At 40.2% G+C, this 16,869-nt stretch overlaps 1 protein-coding gene across 1 annotated transcript; it reads left to right on the top strand.

Moving 5' to 3' along the window:
* Nucleotides 1–1,783: 1,783 nt before the first annotated feature.
* On the top strand, nt 1,784–8,687 carry LOC127577509 (uncharacterized). The gene is made up of 5 exons (XM_052028749.1): nt 1,784–2,012; nt 2,114–2,428; nt 4,488–4,784; nt 5,117–5,242; nt 8,592–8,687. The coding sequence occupies exons 1-5, from the start codon at nt 1,784–1,786 to the stop codon at nt 8,597–8,599; spliced, it is 975 nt and encodes a 324-aa protein (XP_051884709.1). The 3' UTR covers nt 8,600–8,687.
* The last annotated feature ends 8,182 nt before the right edge of the window (nt 8,688–16,869 follow it).

Genomic DNA, 16,869 nt, shown 5'->3' with positions numbered 1-16,869 from the left:
TATCTCGATTGCCCTTCTTAAATAGAGAAACAACACTTGCATTCTCCAGTATTCTGGAAACTCGCCCATTGCTAAAGAGGATAAAAAGATCTCTGTCAAGGCACCAGCAATCTTCTACCTTTCACCTCTCAGTATCGTGGGATAGATTCCATCAGTCCCTGGGTCTTATCCACCTTAATTTTTCCCACCTCCTCTTTCTTAACGTCCACATGCCCTGGAATATCTACATACATCTTTCTGATTTCACCATCATCCATGTCAATCTCCTTGGACTCTCAGTAAGTTAGAACTTTATGTATAATTTATGCGTTCAAAAAAACAACAAGCTTGAAGTTCAGGTGTAGAATTTTTAGATTTTTCTGAAGGACCGTTTGTTCCATTAGGGTTCAGTCATCTCGAAACCGGCATTTCTATTACTGCTACATTTAATTGACACGAATGGCTTTAGAGTTTTGCATTCAATCCACTACCATATTGGCTTTAGTAATCAATAAATCTTTTGTGTAGTTAAACATATTTCCTTGTCTGTTCTCTGGATGAAGGTGACATCTTTATTGTGACATCAATCGCCCCTTCCCAACTGCCCATGCAAAAGTAGCGGTGGTATTTCCTTCAACTAATTTAATCCTTATCCGAATGCTACGTAGACAACTGTAAGCCCTAGATAACGATAATGGAGATGTATGACAAATCAGGATGTTGTGTGATTTGTAGCAGAAGGTATGGGCTATTGGATTTCCTCTATGTTAGTTCACTTGCAATTATTTATGGAGTACAAGCAATTGAGAATCATTGTTCAATAAGGAATTATTTCCAGCCCTGTAATTGGCTTACGATAAATAAGATGAAGTGTTTGAACATAACCCCATCAGCAGCATAAGCTAATTGTTCTGCTGAAAATCGTCATGCCATCTAAAGCTGCATAATTTGAAACTGCAGGATGTTATGAGGCTGACGTGCGCAAATTTATTCCAAGTTATTTCAATAAATAAAAATTAGCTCCGAACTGCGACGATATGGCATAATAAGAGCTTGTGTCCCAGTCATCCTTAGACTAATGTCGACTAGAAAATTATTACTTCAGGAGTTTTTGAGGAGGCGGTCAATTTCAGGAAATGTGTTTAATGGCAAAGCATTTCGTGGATGATGATCATCACTATATTTAACCGTACGTAATTACCAAATCCATTTTCTGCCAAATACTATTTGGTCATATCGAAAGAAGATCTAACCTTCTGACCCTTCTGCAGGTTATGTAAAGGGTTTTCTGTGATTATTTGATTCTTTCTCCCGCAAGGCTCCTTGTATGACTGTTTTCAACGCGTTCACATTGTGGATAGTTCTGTTCAAACTTTTGGCCTGTTTTCCTCCGAAGTTACTAGAATGTTATCCAACGATCTCCTCGATCGACTGCGTTCACGAAGCTGAAATCGTCTTTTCTTAAAGCTCTCCGGGTTATCCTCGTTCAAAGTTACTAAAATTTCTGTCTTCTACCACTAATCATTGCTTCTTGGAATATTTGCAGCCGTATACCCCTCAACACCCTGACTTCTGAAAAACAAATAAAGTAATTAAATTCGGGATATATGGAGATGGAGTATTGATACCTTCCTGTCGTTAATTCAGACGCCCTTAATGCCCGCCAGAATACATTCTCCGCCCTAATTGATTCCATCAAATACGTTATCCAAACCCTTATGTGGAAGAATTATCATGCAACAAATGCAAATGACTGTAGTTAACTTGATATAACATCCGGAATTGTGACCAAGCTGCAATTCACATGAACTTCACACCGATATTCCATTCCGTAAATGCAACGGTTGACACCAGTGACGAAAAGGTAGTGTCGCACGTCATTGTCTCGCACTTCATATCAGCAAGAGTGCCCAGGAGTTACAGTTTCATGTTTGTTGCCTTCAAGCGAGCTGCAATGATAATTGAAATGTTTACCTACACTGCGCTCCGGAGTAACCAGCGCATGGGGATTATTTTCGTCGCTGTTTCCTTCAGTTCGTTTAATATTTCATTCTGTATCTCTATTTCTCAGTCATAATTTCACTTTCTCAATCTCCCTGTGCATTTTATAACAATGATTTGTGCTCATTTTCAGTAGTTGCGGCCGAGGGGCTATTTAAAGTGGTCCAAACCCCTGAACGTACCGACTCACTCGTTGGTGAAAATGTCATCTTCAGTTGCACATTCTCCATTTCTGAAGACACATCAGATGTCGACATTTGCTGGTGGAAACTTGGCGAAGAAGAATTGATACAACCAGATAGCAGGAAACGTATTGATACCGGGGAAAGAAAAATCTCACTCCAGCTCCTGAATCTCAGTATCGACGACTCTGGAACCTATTACTGCGGAGTGACACTCAAAGGAATCAATCTCGCAAAGGGAAGTGGATCACAGCTTATCGTCGGTGGTAAGAATCTGGTAAAGATAGGATTGTTTGCGATCTAAGTACTTTGTTTATTGAAGGGGATACGGCAACCCAGTACACTTAGGCTGCGCATTGTTTAACATTTATATCAGGAATCAAAGTCCTCATCTCCAGAAACTCACATTGAAAACACTTGTAAATTCGTTTTCTGGTTATTAAATTGGTTGACTGATTTTATTGTTTAATAGTTTTTTCACACTTGTCGGCCTGCAGATGAGGGATTTACGTGCCAGATAGGGGATAATGCAGTTTCTGAAATTCATGTTTTTTTTCATATTAAGCATTAATACCGATTATTAAACAATTTGGATATTCAATATGATGACCACCTGAACTAAGAATATCCCGCTGAAGAAATATGTGTCCAAATATTTCTCAAAGTGATTTGCCATGACGGGTACGCCACATCGAATTGCAATTTAAAGGAACAGAATGCAATGGCGCTTGCGATTGATGGAAAGGCATTGACATGTTGAAATGTGCATATTGCTGTGAATGGAAAGGCAAGAGATGTTGAAATGTGCATATTGCTGTGAATTTGGGAAACCGTAAAGGCAACATAGACACAACAATGACGTACACGTGGCAATGAGATGATGTTCGGATCACTGAGGTTGGTACTCAACTGAGAAGTATTGTCCAAGGCACTGAGGCAAATTTCATGCTGTTGTTTATTTCAAACGCACCGGAGATGTCTGGGTGGAATATTACAAAAACATCTCGTGACTTCGACGCCACCCTCGACTTTGCAGTAATTCCTTGAGTATGCACTAAAGGTTTACTCTTGATCATGTGCTCAGATCTCCAGAGTTGGCTGAGAACTTGATTCTTGGGAAGGAAGAGGACTGTCTCTGTGCCAACACTATGCTGCCTCAGATTGATAGAGCAGTGTCGAATGCCTGGTTGTCCTTCCATCCCTCAATGAACAGTTTAGATTAACCCTGGCCGACGGTCCTATTGATTTGCATCTCATTTGATTTTCTCAAATGTGAATATCACCGTCTCAGTATGTCCCTCACGTCTAATTTCCATTCTTCTAATCAGACAAGAATGTTTCTCACAGCGCTAGGTATTCCGTAAAATAAAGGAATCGTTGTTTCCTAACATTGTAGATTTTTTTATGAATTTCGAACCATTGGGAGAATATCTATGGCTGGAAATTGGAATTCTTTATGACTTTGAAGCTACGAAAAGAATTATGCCAAATTTCTAGGATAACAAGATATCACCCCTCCCCAATCCACCCACCTTCCCCTCTCACCTGGACTCACATATCAACTGCCAGACTACCCCTCCCCCTACCTTTTTGTTCTGCCTCCTTGCTCTCCTCCTTTCCAATCCTGATGAAGGGTCTCGACCCAAAAACGTCAACTGTTTATTTCCCTCCATAGATGCTGCCTAACCTGCTGAGTTCCTCCAGCATTTTGTTGCAGTGGGCTGAGAAGAGCGAGTTGCATGAGAGGTTCTGCTTCAAGCTATAGACATGTGTGGTCACGTATTCAAAAGTTGGCAATGAAGTCCTCAGAAACACTATCATATTGTTGCAGAGAAGAGAGAGAGAGAGAGAGAGAGAGAGAGAGAGATGTTTATTTGTTTTAACAAATACCGTATTGTTCCCGGAAATAGTCCTTAGATGTTTTATTCAGGGGGTCAGAAGATACGAGGATGGGTGGGGAGAATTCAGAGAATTGTTATGATCGAAAACGAACCTGAAAAATATGCCGAAAGTAGATTTATTATCAACCTTTAAAAGAGGTTTGCATAAAGACTAAATTGGCAGATGGTGTAAGTCGAAAAGACAAGACATGTGGACTCAATTAGACTGATATACGGCAGAGTGAACTTTCTATTCTTTTGTAATTCCATGATCTGTTATTTGCACTTACTAAATTGTAACACTGTCATTTTATTATAAACAGTTTTAATGTTCTCTGATAATGATGCTACAGATTTAAAATGGGAAAGTTACGTTGGATAAGTTCGCCATGTATATTTCTAAAATCTAAAATAGCCAAATTTTTAATTCTCTATTTTTCGCCAGCTTCACCAATTCCTTTGCGAATTCTTAGAAATGGATCCTTGCCATCAACTCTCTGTTGCAAAATGGCTCCATTTTACCCGGCAGGATTGACAATTACTTGGTACAAAAATAACAAAAGCATTGAGACTGGAATAAATACCACTCAGCGGCTCAACAGCGCCGGAATGTTTGAAGCTTCCAGCACTCTTCATGACCCACAGTCTGCCCAAGGTAGAAGTGTTTACACTTGCGTGGCATCTCACCTTACGCTGAAAATCCCAGCCATGGCAATTTATTCGGTTCCTAATTCCAATCCAGGTAAGGTTTCTTTTTGGCAAACCAGCAACAATCAGCAGTCTATGAGTGCATTCTTTCAAGAAAGGGGAATATTTGACTTTTAATACATTTAAAGAGAAGATCGCTTTTCTAGTACAGTCGGAGTTAACCACTGAATACTAATGTGTAAATTTCATCGACATTAACCTGTTTTAACATTTTTCCACGATACGTAATTTCGGTTTCTGCTCCCCTTCCTTCTTTCATAGTTTTAAACCGGTAATGAATGTATTTTCATCAGATAAAAATAGTTCCAAATTCTATTTAGAGGATTGATGAAAATTTCAGACGTGAATTTTATATTATTCTTGCAGATCGAGACAGCATCAGGACTTCGTTATATTTTCATTTAAAGATTTTTGGATGCACAGGGTTTGCATTGGCATTTCTGGTTCTGATGGTCATTATTGGAATCTCGTTCAGGTTCATCAGTTGTAAAGGTAAGACAACTTCGCCGTTTAATGCGCAATTTTGTTTGAGCGCTAACTAAAGTCTAGTGGCTGTTTAATTTCAAGTTCTTTGGTCCTGAAGTGCAGCACATATCTTGACATTTTACGAATTTAAAATGAATTATGTATCCGCTTCCACCCGCCCTATTGCAATCAGATTTATTTACAAAGAGGCAAACAAACTTCAAATCTATCTTTGTTTGGAGACAGAGTAGGCAAGCCAATTACAATTTTCAGCCAGCATTTTGACACCGGTGTTAGTCACATATGATCCCCCGGCAAAAAATAATATCAGGTTACGAAATGTGATTTCTTTAGAATTGTCCCTCATTCTAAATTGATGTTCGTTTTAGTTAGTGCATGGCATCTTTTGTCATTCTCTGTCAGGTTTTCAAATTTTGCTTTAATGCCCGGAAACAAAAGGGGAAGCAAACATTTCTGACTTCACAAGTTAGTAGAAGTCAACCGATTGGTCTTCTATGTACACAGTGTCCATGCTGTGGGGACCTGACAATATGTCAAGTTAACTTACACTTGTTGCATGTTGTTGCATGTTGCATGTTTGTTCTTTTTACACTGTTACCAAACTCATTCGGATTGGGGCATCAAAACTGGCGCAGAAAGTTGTGCCTAAACGATTCCTCCAGCCCTGGTGTGTATTCACCGTGGTGGTACTTGGGAGTGGCAAAATATCCAACATCTACAGCCCTCACCCCATCGTCCGCCTAACACTATTGTACGAAAATCTGGAGCAATATCGAGCGTACTGTTCAAAAGGGAGGATGTACCTTATGTGGAAAGCGTAAAGTCTGCCAACAGAACCAATAGGCCCCAAAAAACTAAGAAACGTTCTAAGTTGCCGAATGTTCCCAATTCAACTTTAAGATTTATATTTGTTGTTATGCAAGATATTTTCCTACTGTATAGTCTGAGGAAAGAATGGATCGCAATGCAATATTGCAGCCGGATGACCAAACTTCTCTCTGCCGTTTATTTTCCAGTTGGGCCACTGTTACTGGAGAATTTAAATCCCATTGAAGGATTAGGCTTGGCCTAATCGACCGCTGTAGCATTATCCTGACTAACGTGCCCAAAAGGAACAGCCGTTTCTTTTGGGCAAAGATCTAGAAATTGGTCTTGGAAATATCGCCACTCCATTTTGCCTTTGAGACTGAGACATTAATTTCAATTTCTGAATCAGCAAAGACTACCTGACCATCTCCACGGCAAGATATCACTGTCATTTCAACTCCGCAAGTAAACTTCAAATGTTTGCTCACAGAATTTGTTGAAGCCAATGGCACAATAGTGAGTCGCCATAAAGAAGCTTATAAGTTTGTTTTTTTCTATATGCATGAAGTAGTTATTGTTAAATACACAAAATAATTACTTCCACTGCGTACTAATCTCGTCACATGAAATGGATTAACGTTCTATCCCCACGTCGGGTGAAATACTTTGAATTTTTAGTTCGCTCCCGCGAGCTATATTCAGCTTTTGTTGTCGCTGGTGGGTATATAAAACTAATACGTTTCAACTTCAGGACCAAACGTCAAAAACAATTAAATTCCTGCTCATTCGGACGGCTAGGGCTTAAGAAAACTGCGATCTAATCTCATGTATTTGTTCTTTATTCTTTATTAATGCTGGCTGGATAAAACATTGACAACTTTTAAAGAAATTGTTTATGGGGCACCAACGAACTACGTCTCTGTGATAAACTCCGGAGACAGACGATCAAATATTTGAGATTCTATTTAACAAACTGAGGGCTACTTTAACTAAATAAAATATAATGATAAATAAATACTCTTCTCGCTGAGAGGTATCAGAAAGAAGGTAGTTTAAAATAGTTAGAAGTTCTCAATGGGACTCATGCATCTGAACATGGGACATCCATTTGGGAATGATTGCCTGTTAGATAAGACGGTAACACAGATAAAAGCAGCATAAAATTGTGTTTATTTTTCACTGAAGCTGTAATTCAGTATGTGTAACTCAACTGACCATATCCAACTATATAGAATTATGATTACAGAAGAAAGTCACATCGACGAATTTGTCATTCACAGCCATTAAACTCCAGATTGGCAGAGAAACTGGAAACAGAGTGCATGCATAAATGGTTCTTTTACTGATTAGCAAGATAGTGTGCCAAAGGGATCTGTGCTGGGGCGTTAATGCTTTCCAATTTACATATATGACTCATATGATGACACAGAAGTAATGGTTGTTGAAGCTACTATTGACACGAACATATGTAAGAAAGCAAGTCTTGAAGAGAATGTAAGGATGCTACAATGGACCATAGATAGATGGTTATATGAGTAACCAAAAATCAGTCAGCTGGAGTATAATGTAATTATGAAATTATTGTTAGGCAGGAAAAATATAAAGTAATATTATTTAAATGAAAGAGAGAATACAGAACTCTGAGATGCGGAGGCACCTGGGTGTCTTAATGCACGAGTCGCAGGTCATGCAAGTCACTAAGAAAGAAAACAATATTAGCATTGTCCATAAGTGAATTGAATTAGAAATATGCTTCCTTAGTGTAGGACGTTGATGAGATAGAATATGCAATATTGTGTAGAGTATTGGTCTATGTATTGAACGAAAGATGTTTAAGTCATGCCTACCTGTTCTCCCATGTAGCATAGCAAACAAGAGCATAGCTTATCCTTAGAGTCTGTCCAATATTTACCGTGCAATCAACACATATTAAAATAAAACTCTCCTCCGATTATTTTCACAGTGCTGTTGTTGGGGCTTATTTTGCATCAAGGACTTCTGTGTGACTTATACAGCAATATTAATGTATGTTTTCTGAAGAGCTATTTTATGTAACCAACTCTCTGGTACATTTAGGCATTGTGAATGCAGTCATGTAAATACAAGATTTTCTTCTAATTTTTATCCACCCGGCACTCATAAGCATAGTTCTCTCTTACTCGTGAACTTTTTTGTGTTTCCCTCAATTGTTTTTATGATGTTCCCTCAGATATTTCCTGTAGTTACCCGTTCTTGTACCCTTTGGGTAAATGCAGTTCTCCATAATCCACTGTGGAATATACTTGTGGATGCTCTGATTTTGTAGTTCCCTCCAAGTCTACCAGGTGAAATGATTTCATAATCCATCGGAACTCTTCTTGGCACCGTCTTCTCCAAAGAAAAGTACCTACCCAGATAAGTTCTTCTGGATGAGTTGATAAACTCATATCTCGTGGCAAATTGACGAATCGTTTTCTTTTGATATTTCAGGTGTTCTGTTCGATTCCAGCGGAGAAAATGAATGAAAAGTATTGTCTCTAATTAGACATTTCTTTTGTTTTACTTGCAGACCTCTGACAATTAAAAAACGGCAAACGGCAATGGCAAATAGGCTTTATGAGTGTGATTCTGAGAGGAAACAACAGAGATGAGGGCTTCAATTGCTTCACCCTAGTTGGTACTATAATAACGTGAAAATTATAAATTTATAAATTATCAACAAAAAATAACGGTTTGTGTGTTTTTTTAGTTGTGCTTTCATGTTGTCCTGTGACCGGTCTCAGTGTAGAGATTATACTATCTCGCCAGCGCAGCATTTCGGTTCTCCGTCTACTAGTTCTATTTCCTCCTTGGAAACTTGTTATAGGCCACCTGACTTGACCTTCCAGGGCTAATCTTTTGCATTAAGATCTAAATCCTCATCAAGACTTTCAGCACTGTAATGTCATTATTTTCCATCTACACCTCAGTCCCTCTCGAATTTGTGTCTGATGTTCTTAAGATGCCATGGACAATGTGTTTTGTTCCGCAGTCGGATCGCTAATCATTGAGCGCAGATAACAAATAATATTTGGACAGCTTCCATGCCATGAATGTAAGCTTTTATTCAAAATGCGAGAATTCTTTAAAGCTCATTGGTGTACCGTCGCGGAGGAACTGGGAGGTAATAATCTGGAGCTAACTGCCTTTTCGTGCTAAAGGAATTGAGGCAGTTTTCCGAAGAGACGGGCACTTCTGTTTGGGAAGTGTCGTCATCACCCCTTCTTAATAAACATTCATTCGGCAGCTCTCTCCATGCTAATTAATCTTACAGATCAAGCCCCCGTTTCTTATTAATATCAAACTGTGGCCTATTTCAAATGCTCGTATGAGTTGGTTCATAATCGTCTTCCACTATTGCAGCATCCTTTACTCTGGTTATTCCAGATCGTGTTTCATTCACAGGGGAAATATATTTTTGAATTCTTCAGTGAACATCGGTTCCCTCAGGACTTTGAAACGAGATTCTCTCTTCATCAATCTGTGTCTCTTCTGGGAAATTACTGTCTTTTCTTTAATCTCAGTCCAAACATGTCAGGTCCTGTTTTAGTCGTAGAGTGGAAGAGTTCTGCAACATGGAAATATGCCCTTCGTCTCACCACATCTGTGCCGACCATCATGCAATCTATTCTGAGCCCATTTACCTCCTTTAATTCCATATCCCTCTCGGTCTTGCTCATTCAAACACCTGTCCAGATGCAGTTTATGTGTTATTATTGTTCCATCATCTGGTAGTTAATTACATATACTAACTACTTTTTGTGTGAAACGATTACCCATCAGATCGCCTTTAAACCTCTTCCTTCTCACTTTAAACCTCTGCCCTCTAAATTTGGCCATCTCTACCATGGGACTCAGGCTCTGGCTCTCTACCCTATGCCTCTGATAGTTTTATCTACTTCTATCATGTCACCTCTCAGCCTCCCTTGTGCCAGGGAAAACAAGCCCAGCCTATCTGTTCTCTCCCCATAACTGAAGTCCTCCAGTTCAGTCAACATTCCAGTGAATCCCTTTGGCATTCTCTCCAATGCAATTGCATTGCGTCTATCGTGTGGCGACCATAACTGCACCAGTACACCAAGTATGACCTCACCAACATTTTCTACAACAGTAACAAGGCGTCCCAACTCCTGTACTCAATGCCTCGGCTGATGAAGGCAAAGATACCATGTTCCCTGTCTACCAGAGTTGCTACTGTCAGTAAATTATTTACTTGTAGCCCTGTTACGGACTAGATAGATAGAACATGGTGGTGTGTGTGTGTGTGTGTGTGTGTGTGTGTGTGTGTGTGTGTGTGTGTGTGTGTGTGTGTGTGTGTGTGTGTGTGTGTGTGTGTGTGTGTGTGTGTGTGTGTGTGTGGCGTGCTTACGTCAACAGAAGATAAAGGACGTAATGACATTGTTGAAGAAGTCAGTCAGAGAAAGAGAGAGAGAGAGAAAAGGGAGAGAGACACCAGCCTGCTAGTTCTCTCTATCGATGGATGAGAAACAATAACTGTGTCTGTTACTACAATCCACGTATGGAAATTGGGAGTAATCCGGTGGAGTTCACTTTGTTGCTGACCTGTAGAAGGAAATAAGTATTTGTGAGGACGGCCACGATTCGGATGCTTATGGGGGCGAGGAAGTCACGACCGAGTAAACACTGAGGTGTTCTTTGGGTTCCATTGTGGAACATTTGGATTTCGTAATTACTCTCTCTATGTTCTCTACATCTACGTCTTATCATCAGACAATGGTGGTTGTTGAAGGAGCCTTTGCTCATGTTTCACCTTATGGCTTGCTGAACTGAACTTTAAGAACTATTCCTGGACTTGGAGTTTGGGACTTTTGCCACACACACACGAAGAGTTTAGTTTTGGGGTTCATGTTCAAGGTTTAACATTTTTACTTCTAACATACTAACATTTTTATTTTTATTTTTCTTCTTATCATAAGTAGTGATTAATAAAATAGTTTTTAACACTGAATCATGACTCACTGTGTTTCATTTGTTGCTGTTTCGTAACACCCCAATGTCTATCTGTTCAAAAAATCTCTCCACGGCGCTGCCACTGTGTATGTCCTGACCTCGCTTAACTCTCCAAAACGCATCGTTTCCCACCTGTCTGAATTAAATCCAACCTGCCATTCCTTTGCCGACTTTCCCAGTTGGCCAATATTTTGTTTTAACCTTCGACATAATAGAACCAATGCTGGTGACATCCACAAACTTCATGCTACTTACATCCTCATCCAAATCTTCCAGTCTTCTTGTACCTCACATGCAGCTAACGTAGCTACGAAGTTCTCTGCCAAGGTCCAAAATATCTTCTCCCTTGCTTCCCACAGTATTCTAGAATGGACCTAGTAATACCCCCGGAAATAATCCATCTTTATGCGTTTCAAGACCTTCAAGGCCTCCTCTTTCATGATGTTAATATGATCCAGAATATCACCGTTCTCTCCCCTGAACTCGCTAACTTCCATATCCTTCTCCACGGTAAGTCCAGACAAGCAAGGTTCATTTAAGACATCACCTATTTCCCGTGGCTCCACACATACATTACCACGTTGATCCTTAAGGGGATCTACGTCCTCCCTAGCTACCATTTTACTCTTAGCACACTTCCTTTCTATGTCCTAGCCTATAGGTTTGTGACACATTGGATGGCAAAAGAGGTAACAGAGTAAGCCGAACCAATTTAAGATGATTTAGGACGCATGTAAAGCTGAAAATATAGGTGAGAATCAAGCCAAATACAGAAAACTGAGACGGAAAGTGAGAAAGAAAATAAGAAGGGCAAACAAGGAATATAAGAATGAAACGTAGCGTAACTCCAAAGTTTCTTAATGACATTTACGTCATAAATTGATAGTAAGGGAAGGCGTGTAGCAAGTTAGGGACTAGAAAAGTGATATATGCAGGAAGACAACGGGCACAGTTGGAATACTTAGTCATTTACAGCTGCACTTACCAATGATGAGGACTCCGCAAACGTTTAGTTAAAGGAAGAGTAAGACAATAGAGAAAATAGATGAGGTGAAAATTGATGAGAGAAATGCACTCGAAAGAATGGCTACTCTTAAAGTGGATGCCACCTGGATTTGATGGGATGTATCCGAGGCTACCTGCGGAATTGTGGATGGGAATTACAGAGGTGGTGCCCATCTAATCCTCACATCCTGCTTGGTGTCAGAGAACTAGAGAACACTAAATGTCACACTCTGGCTCAAAAGAGTTAAGAACAACCTTTTCAATACAATCTAATCAACTTAACATCACCGCCGAGGAAACATTTAGAATTGAAAATCAGGAAACGATTAATTGCCACTTGGGGAGGACCGTATTAATAAAGGAGATTCAACATGGATATGACAAAGACAAATTGTCCTTCACTTACTTGGTTTGCATTTTGTAGAAATAACATAGGGGCATGATAAAGGTAACCTAGCAGATAAACAAATGGATTTTCAAAAGATGTCACATAAAGTCCCACATCAAACACTGGTTAGCAAAATTGAAGCCTGTCGATTAAAATGAAAAATGGAAGCAAGAATAAGCAATTGGTTTGGAAGCTAAAATGAGGTTCATAATCAATAGTTGTTTTCATAAAGTGGGGAGGTAGCCTCTGCTGTTCTCCAAGGATCAGTGCGAGAACCCCTGCTTGTTTCTGTCATATAGAAGCAGGACATATAGATCGGAGGTATATAAGTAGTGACAATGACTGTGGAACAATCAGACACATGGCAGATGAAATTTAATGTAAATGTGCGCACAGACAAGAACAAAATAATGAACATTTTCTACAATTCTAGGGAAACAGTAGGAACAGAGAAACTTGGGAGTGTGGATACATTGGTATCTGTACGTGGCAGGCTAGAATATGGAAGTCATTAATAAAGCACGTGGAATCCTTGGCTTCATAGTGAACGATATTTATGAGCAAATAGATAATGTTAAATCTTAATATAACACAGTTTAAGCAGCGAGAATATTGGGTCTAATTTTGGTCGCTATATTTTGAGAAGGATTTAAGGACCATAGATATGATGCAGAGAAATATCACCGGGATGGTTCCGGCGAGGGGTGCTTTTAGTTACACGGCACGTTTCCCGCAGGAGAAAAAATACCTTAAGGACAAATTTCAAGCAGGTGTACAAAACTTTGATTGACTTCGATAGGCTTCGTCGAGGAAAACTGTCGCTGTTATTGGAGAGCCCAAGGACCAGAGACTTAATGAGGTGATGGGAATAGGGTGAGGTGTAACACAGAGGTGAGGCCAGGAGATGCTTTTGTACCAAGTGAGCGGTTATGATCTATAATACACTGCCTGCAGATTCAAATATGGCTTTCAAAGGAAGATTTCATAAATTAGGGGGTGGAGTGGGGTGGAATCAAGGCAGGACGGTTCTATGGAACAGAAAGAACAGGATGTTAGGATACAAGATGTTAGGGTAAGGGAGGAAGTTTATAGAAACAAGTCCAAGACAGTGTGCAGTGAGGATGGCAAGAAGGACAGGCAGGTGAGAAGTCAGGATAATTTGCTGAACAATAGAAGTACAACAAATTAGGATGTTAGGATACAGGATGTTAGGATAGAGGATGAGGTATATAGAAACATGTCTAAGATAGTGTGTAGTGAGGATGGTAAGAAGGACAGGCAGGTGAAAAGTCAGGATAATTTGCTGAACAATAGAATACAACAATCAATAGCAGATACTGGACTAAATGTACTTTTTTTAAATGCACGTAGCGTTAGGAATAAAGTAGATGACCTAGTGGCACAACTACAGGTTATTAAATACGACTTTGTGGCAATCACCGAGTCATGGCTTTATGACGGATGTGATTGGGAACTGAATGTCCAGGGGTACACAGTGTATAGGAAGGACAGGCTGGTAGGCAGAGGGGGAGGTGTGGCCATGATGGTTAATAATGATATAAAATCAATAGAAACGAAGGAAATTGGGTCAGAAGAGGCGGAATCCTTATGGGTGGAGCTAAGAAATAGCAAGGGTAAAAGGACAATAGTCGCAGTTATACATAGGCCCCCTAATAACAGTCAGGAAGTGGACAATAAATTACAGTTTGAAATAGAAAAAGCGTGCCAGAGTGACAATGTGAAGATAATTATGGGGGATTTTAACATGAAGGTGGACTGGGAAATCCAGCAAGGCAGTAGATTTCAGGAGGGTCAGTTTGTGGAATGTCTACGGGACTGTTATTTGGAGCAACTTGTTGATGAGCCCACCAGGGGATCAGCTGCTTTGGATTGGGTGCTGTGTAATGAACCGGAGGTGATTAGTGAACTAAAGGTAAAGGAACCACTGGGAACTAGTGATCACAATATGATTGAGTTCAGTTTCAAATTTGAGAAGGAGAAGCTGATAACTGGTGTATTGATATTTCAGTGGAACAAAGGAAATTACAATGGTATGAGAGAAGATTTGGCCCAAATTGATTGGAAGAGTAAGCTGGCTGGAGGGACGGCGGAGCAAAAATGGAAGGAATTTCTACAAGAAATAAGGAAAATGCAGGATAGATATATTCCAAGAAAAAAGGTTTTGAATGGAAAAAAGGCACAGATGTGGATAACGAGAGAGGTGAAGGCTAAAATAAAAGCAAAAGGGAGGGCATACAAGGAAGCAAAAATTAGTGGGAAAACAGGAGACTGGGAGACTTTTAAAAACTTGCAAAAAGAAACTAAGAAGGTCGTTAGGAAAGAAAAGATGAATTATGAAAGGAAGTTGGCAGATAACATTCGAAAGGATACTGAGAGTTTTTTAAAATATATAAGGAGTAAAAGACAGACACAGGTTGATATAGGACCAATTGATAATGGTGTGGGAGAGATTATAATGGATGATAAAGAGATGGCAGAAGAACTAAATGAGTCTTTTGCATTGGTCTTCACTGTGGAGGACATCAGCAATATACCGGTTAGTCAGGGGTCTCACGAAATGGAACTGAGTCCAGTTAAGATTACTAGAGAGAAGATGCTAGGAAAACTAAATGAGCTAAAGACTGATAAGTCTCCCGGATGGGATGAGGTGCATCCCTGGGTTCTGAAGGAGGTTGCTTTAGAGATAGCGGAGGCATTGGGGATAATTTTCCAGGAGTCGATAGACTCTGGCATGGTTCCGGAGGACTGGAGGGTCACAAATGTAGTTCTGCTGTATAAGAAAGGTGGGAGGCAGCATAAAGGAAATTACAGACCTATTAGTCTGACGTCAGTGGTGGGAAAGTTATTGGAATCGATCCTCAAGGATGAGGTTATGGAATACCTAGAGGTGCATGGCAAGATAGGTCCTAGCCAACATGGTTTTGTGAAGGGGAGATCCTGCCTGACCAACCTATTGGAGTTTTTTGAATAAATCACAGGTAGGGTGGATAAGGGAGAGGCGGTAGATGTTGTGTATTTAGACTTTCAAAAGGCCTTTGTCAAGGTGCCGCATAAGAGACTGATTAATAAGATGAGAGGTCATGGAATTACAGGTAGGATAACAGAATGGGTGGAGCATTGGCTAGTTGGCAGGAAGCAAAGGGTGGGAATAAAAGGATTTCGTTCTGGTTGGCTACCAGTTACTAGTGGTGTTCCACAGGGGTTGGTGTTGGGGCTGCCTCTTTTTACCTTGTACATTAACAATTTGGATGATAGAGTAAATGGTTTTGTGGCTAAGTTTGCGGATGACACCAAGATAGGTGGAGGAATAGGGAGTATTGAGGAGACAGGAAGGTTGCAGAGAGACCTAGATAGTTTAGGAGAATGGGCAAGGAAATGGCAGATGAGATTCTATGCAGTAGTACACTTTGGAAACAGAAATAAATGGGCAGATTATTATCTAGAAGGAGAGAAAATTCAAATTTAAAGTATAGAAGTACAAAGGGACTTGGGGGTACTCGTGCAGGATACCTTAAAGGTTAACCACCAGGTCGGATCGGTGGTAAAGAAAGCAAATGCTATGTTGGCATTCATTTCGAGAGGTATAGCGTATAAAAGTAAGGACGTGTTGATGAGGTTCTACGGGCACTAGTGAGGCCTCATTTGGAATACTGTGCACAGTTTCGGGCCCCATATCTTAGGAAAGATGTGCTGATGTTGGAGAGGTTTCAGAGGAGATTTACGAAGATGATTCCCAGAATGAAAGGGCTTATGTATGATGAGCGTTTGTTGGCTCTTGGACTGTACTCACTGGGGTACAGAAGAATGAGAGGGGACCTCATAGAGTCATTTAAAATGTTGAAAGGACTGGACAGAGTAGATGTGGCTAGGCTGTTTCCCTTGGTGGGTGAGTCCAGGACCAGAGGGCACAATCTTAGAATTAGAGGGTATAGATTTAAAACAGAGATGAGGAGAAATTTCTTTAACCAGAGGGTAGTGAATTTGTGGCATTCCTTGCCACGTACAGCAGTGGAGGCCATATCATTGGAGGCGTTTAAGGAAGAGACAGATAGATATCTAAATAGTCGGGGTATCAGGGGACATGGGGATAAGGCCGGACATTGGGGTTAGAATAGTGTTTTTTTTTTGCGCCCCCCCCCCCCTCCAATTTCTCTTTTTTTTTCCTTTTTCTTTGGAGCAGGCTCGATAGGCCGAATGGCCTACTTCTGCTCCCTTGTCTTGTGATCTTGTGAAAACAGGCTGAAGCTACAATGGATTCACTTCCATTTCTTACATTTAGCGCACTTCACACGGTGTTCATAATTTTGTCTCCACTGCTTTGAACAACCCAAACGCAGATTCGGCGACCCCGTTCCAGAACATATCGGTTCAGTACGCAAGAGTCACCCTGATCGTCGTAATAAAAACAAAAAAATACTGAAGA

This window comes from Pristis pectinata, chromosome 13, assembly GCF_009764475.1.
Source record: "Pristis pectinata isolate sPriPec2 chromosome 13, sPriPec2.1.pri, whole genome shotgun sequence".
NCBI lineage: Eukaryota > Metazoa > Chordata > Chondrichthyes > Rhinopristiformes > Pristidae > Pristis > Pristis pectinata.
The sequence above is the reverse complement of the archived record's forward strand: the minus strand, read 5'-3'. Positions and strand labels throughout refer to the sequence as shown.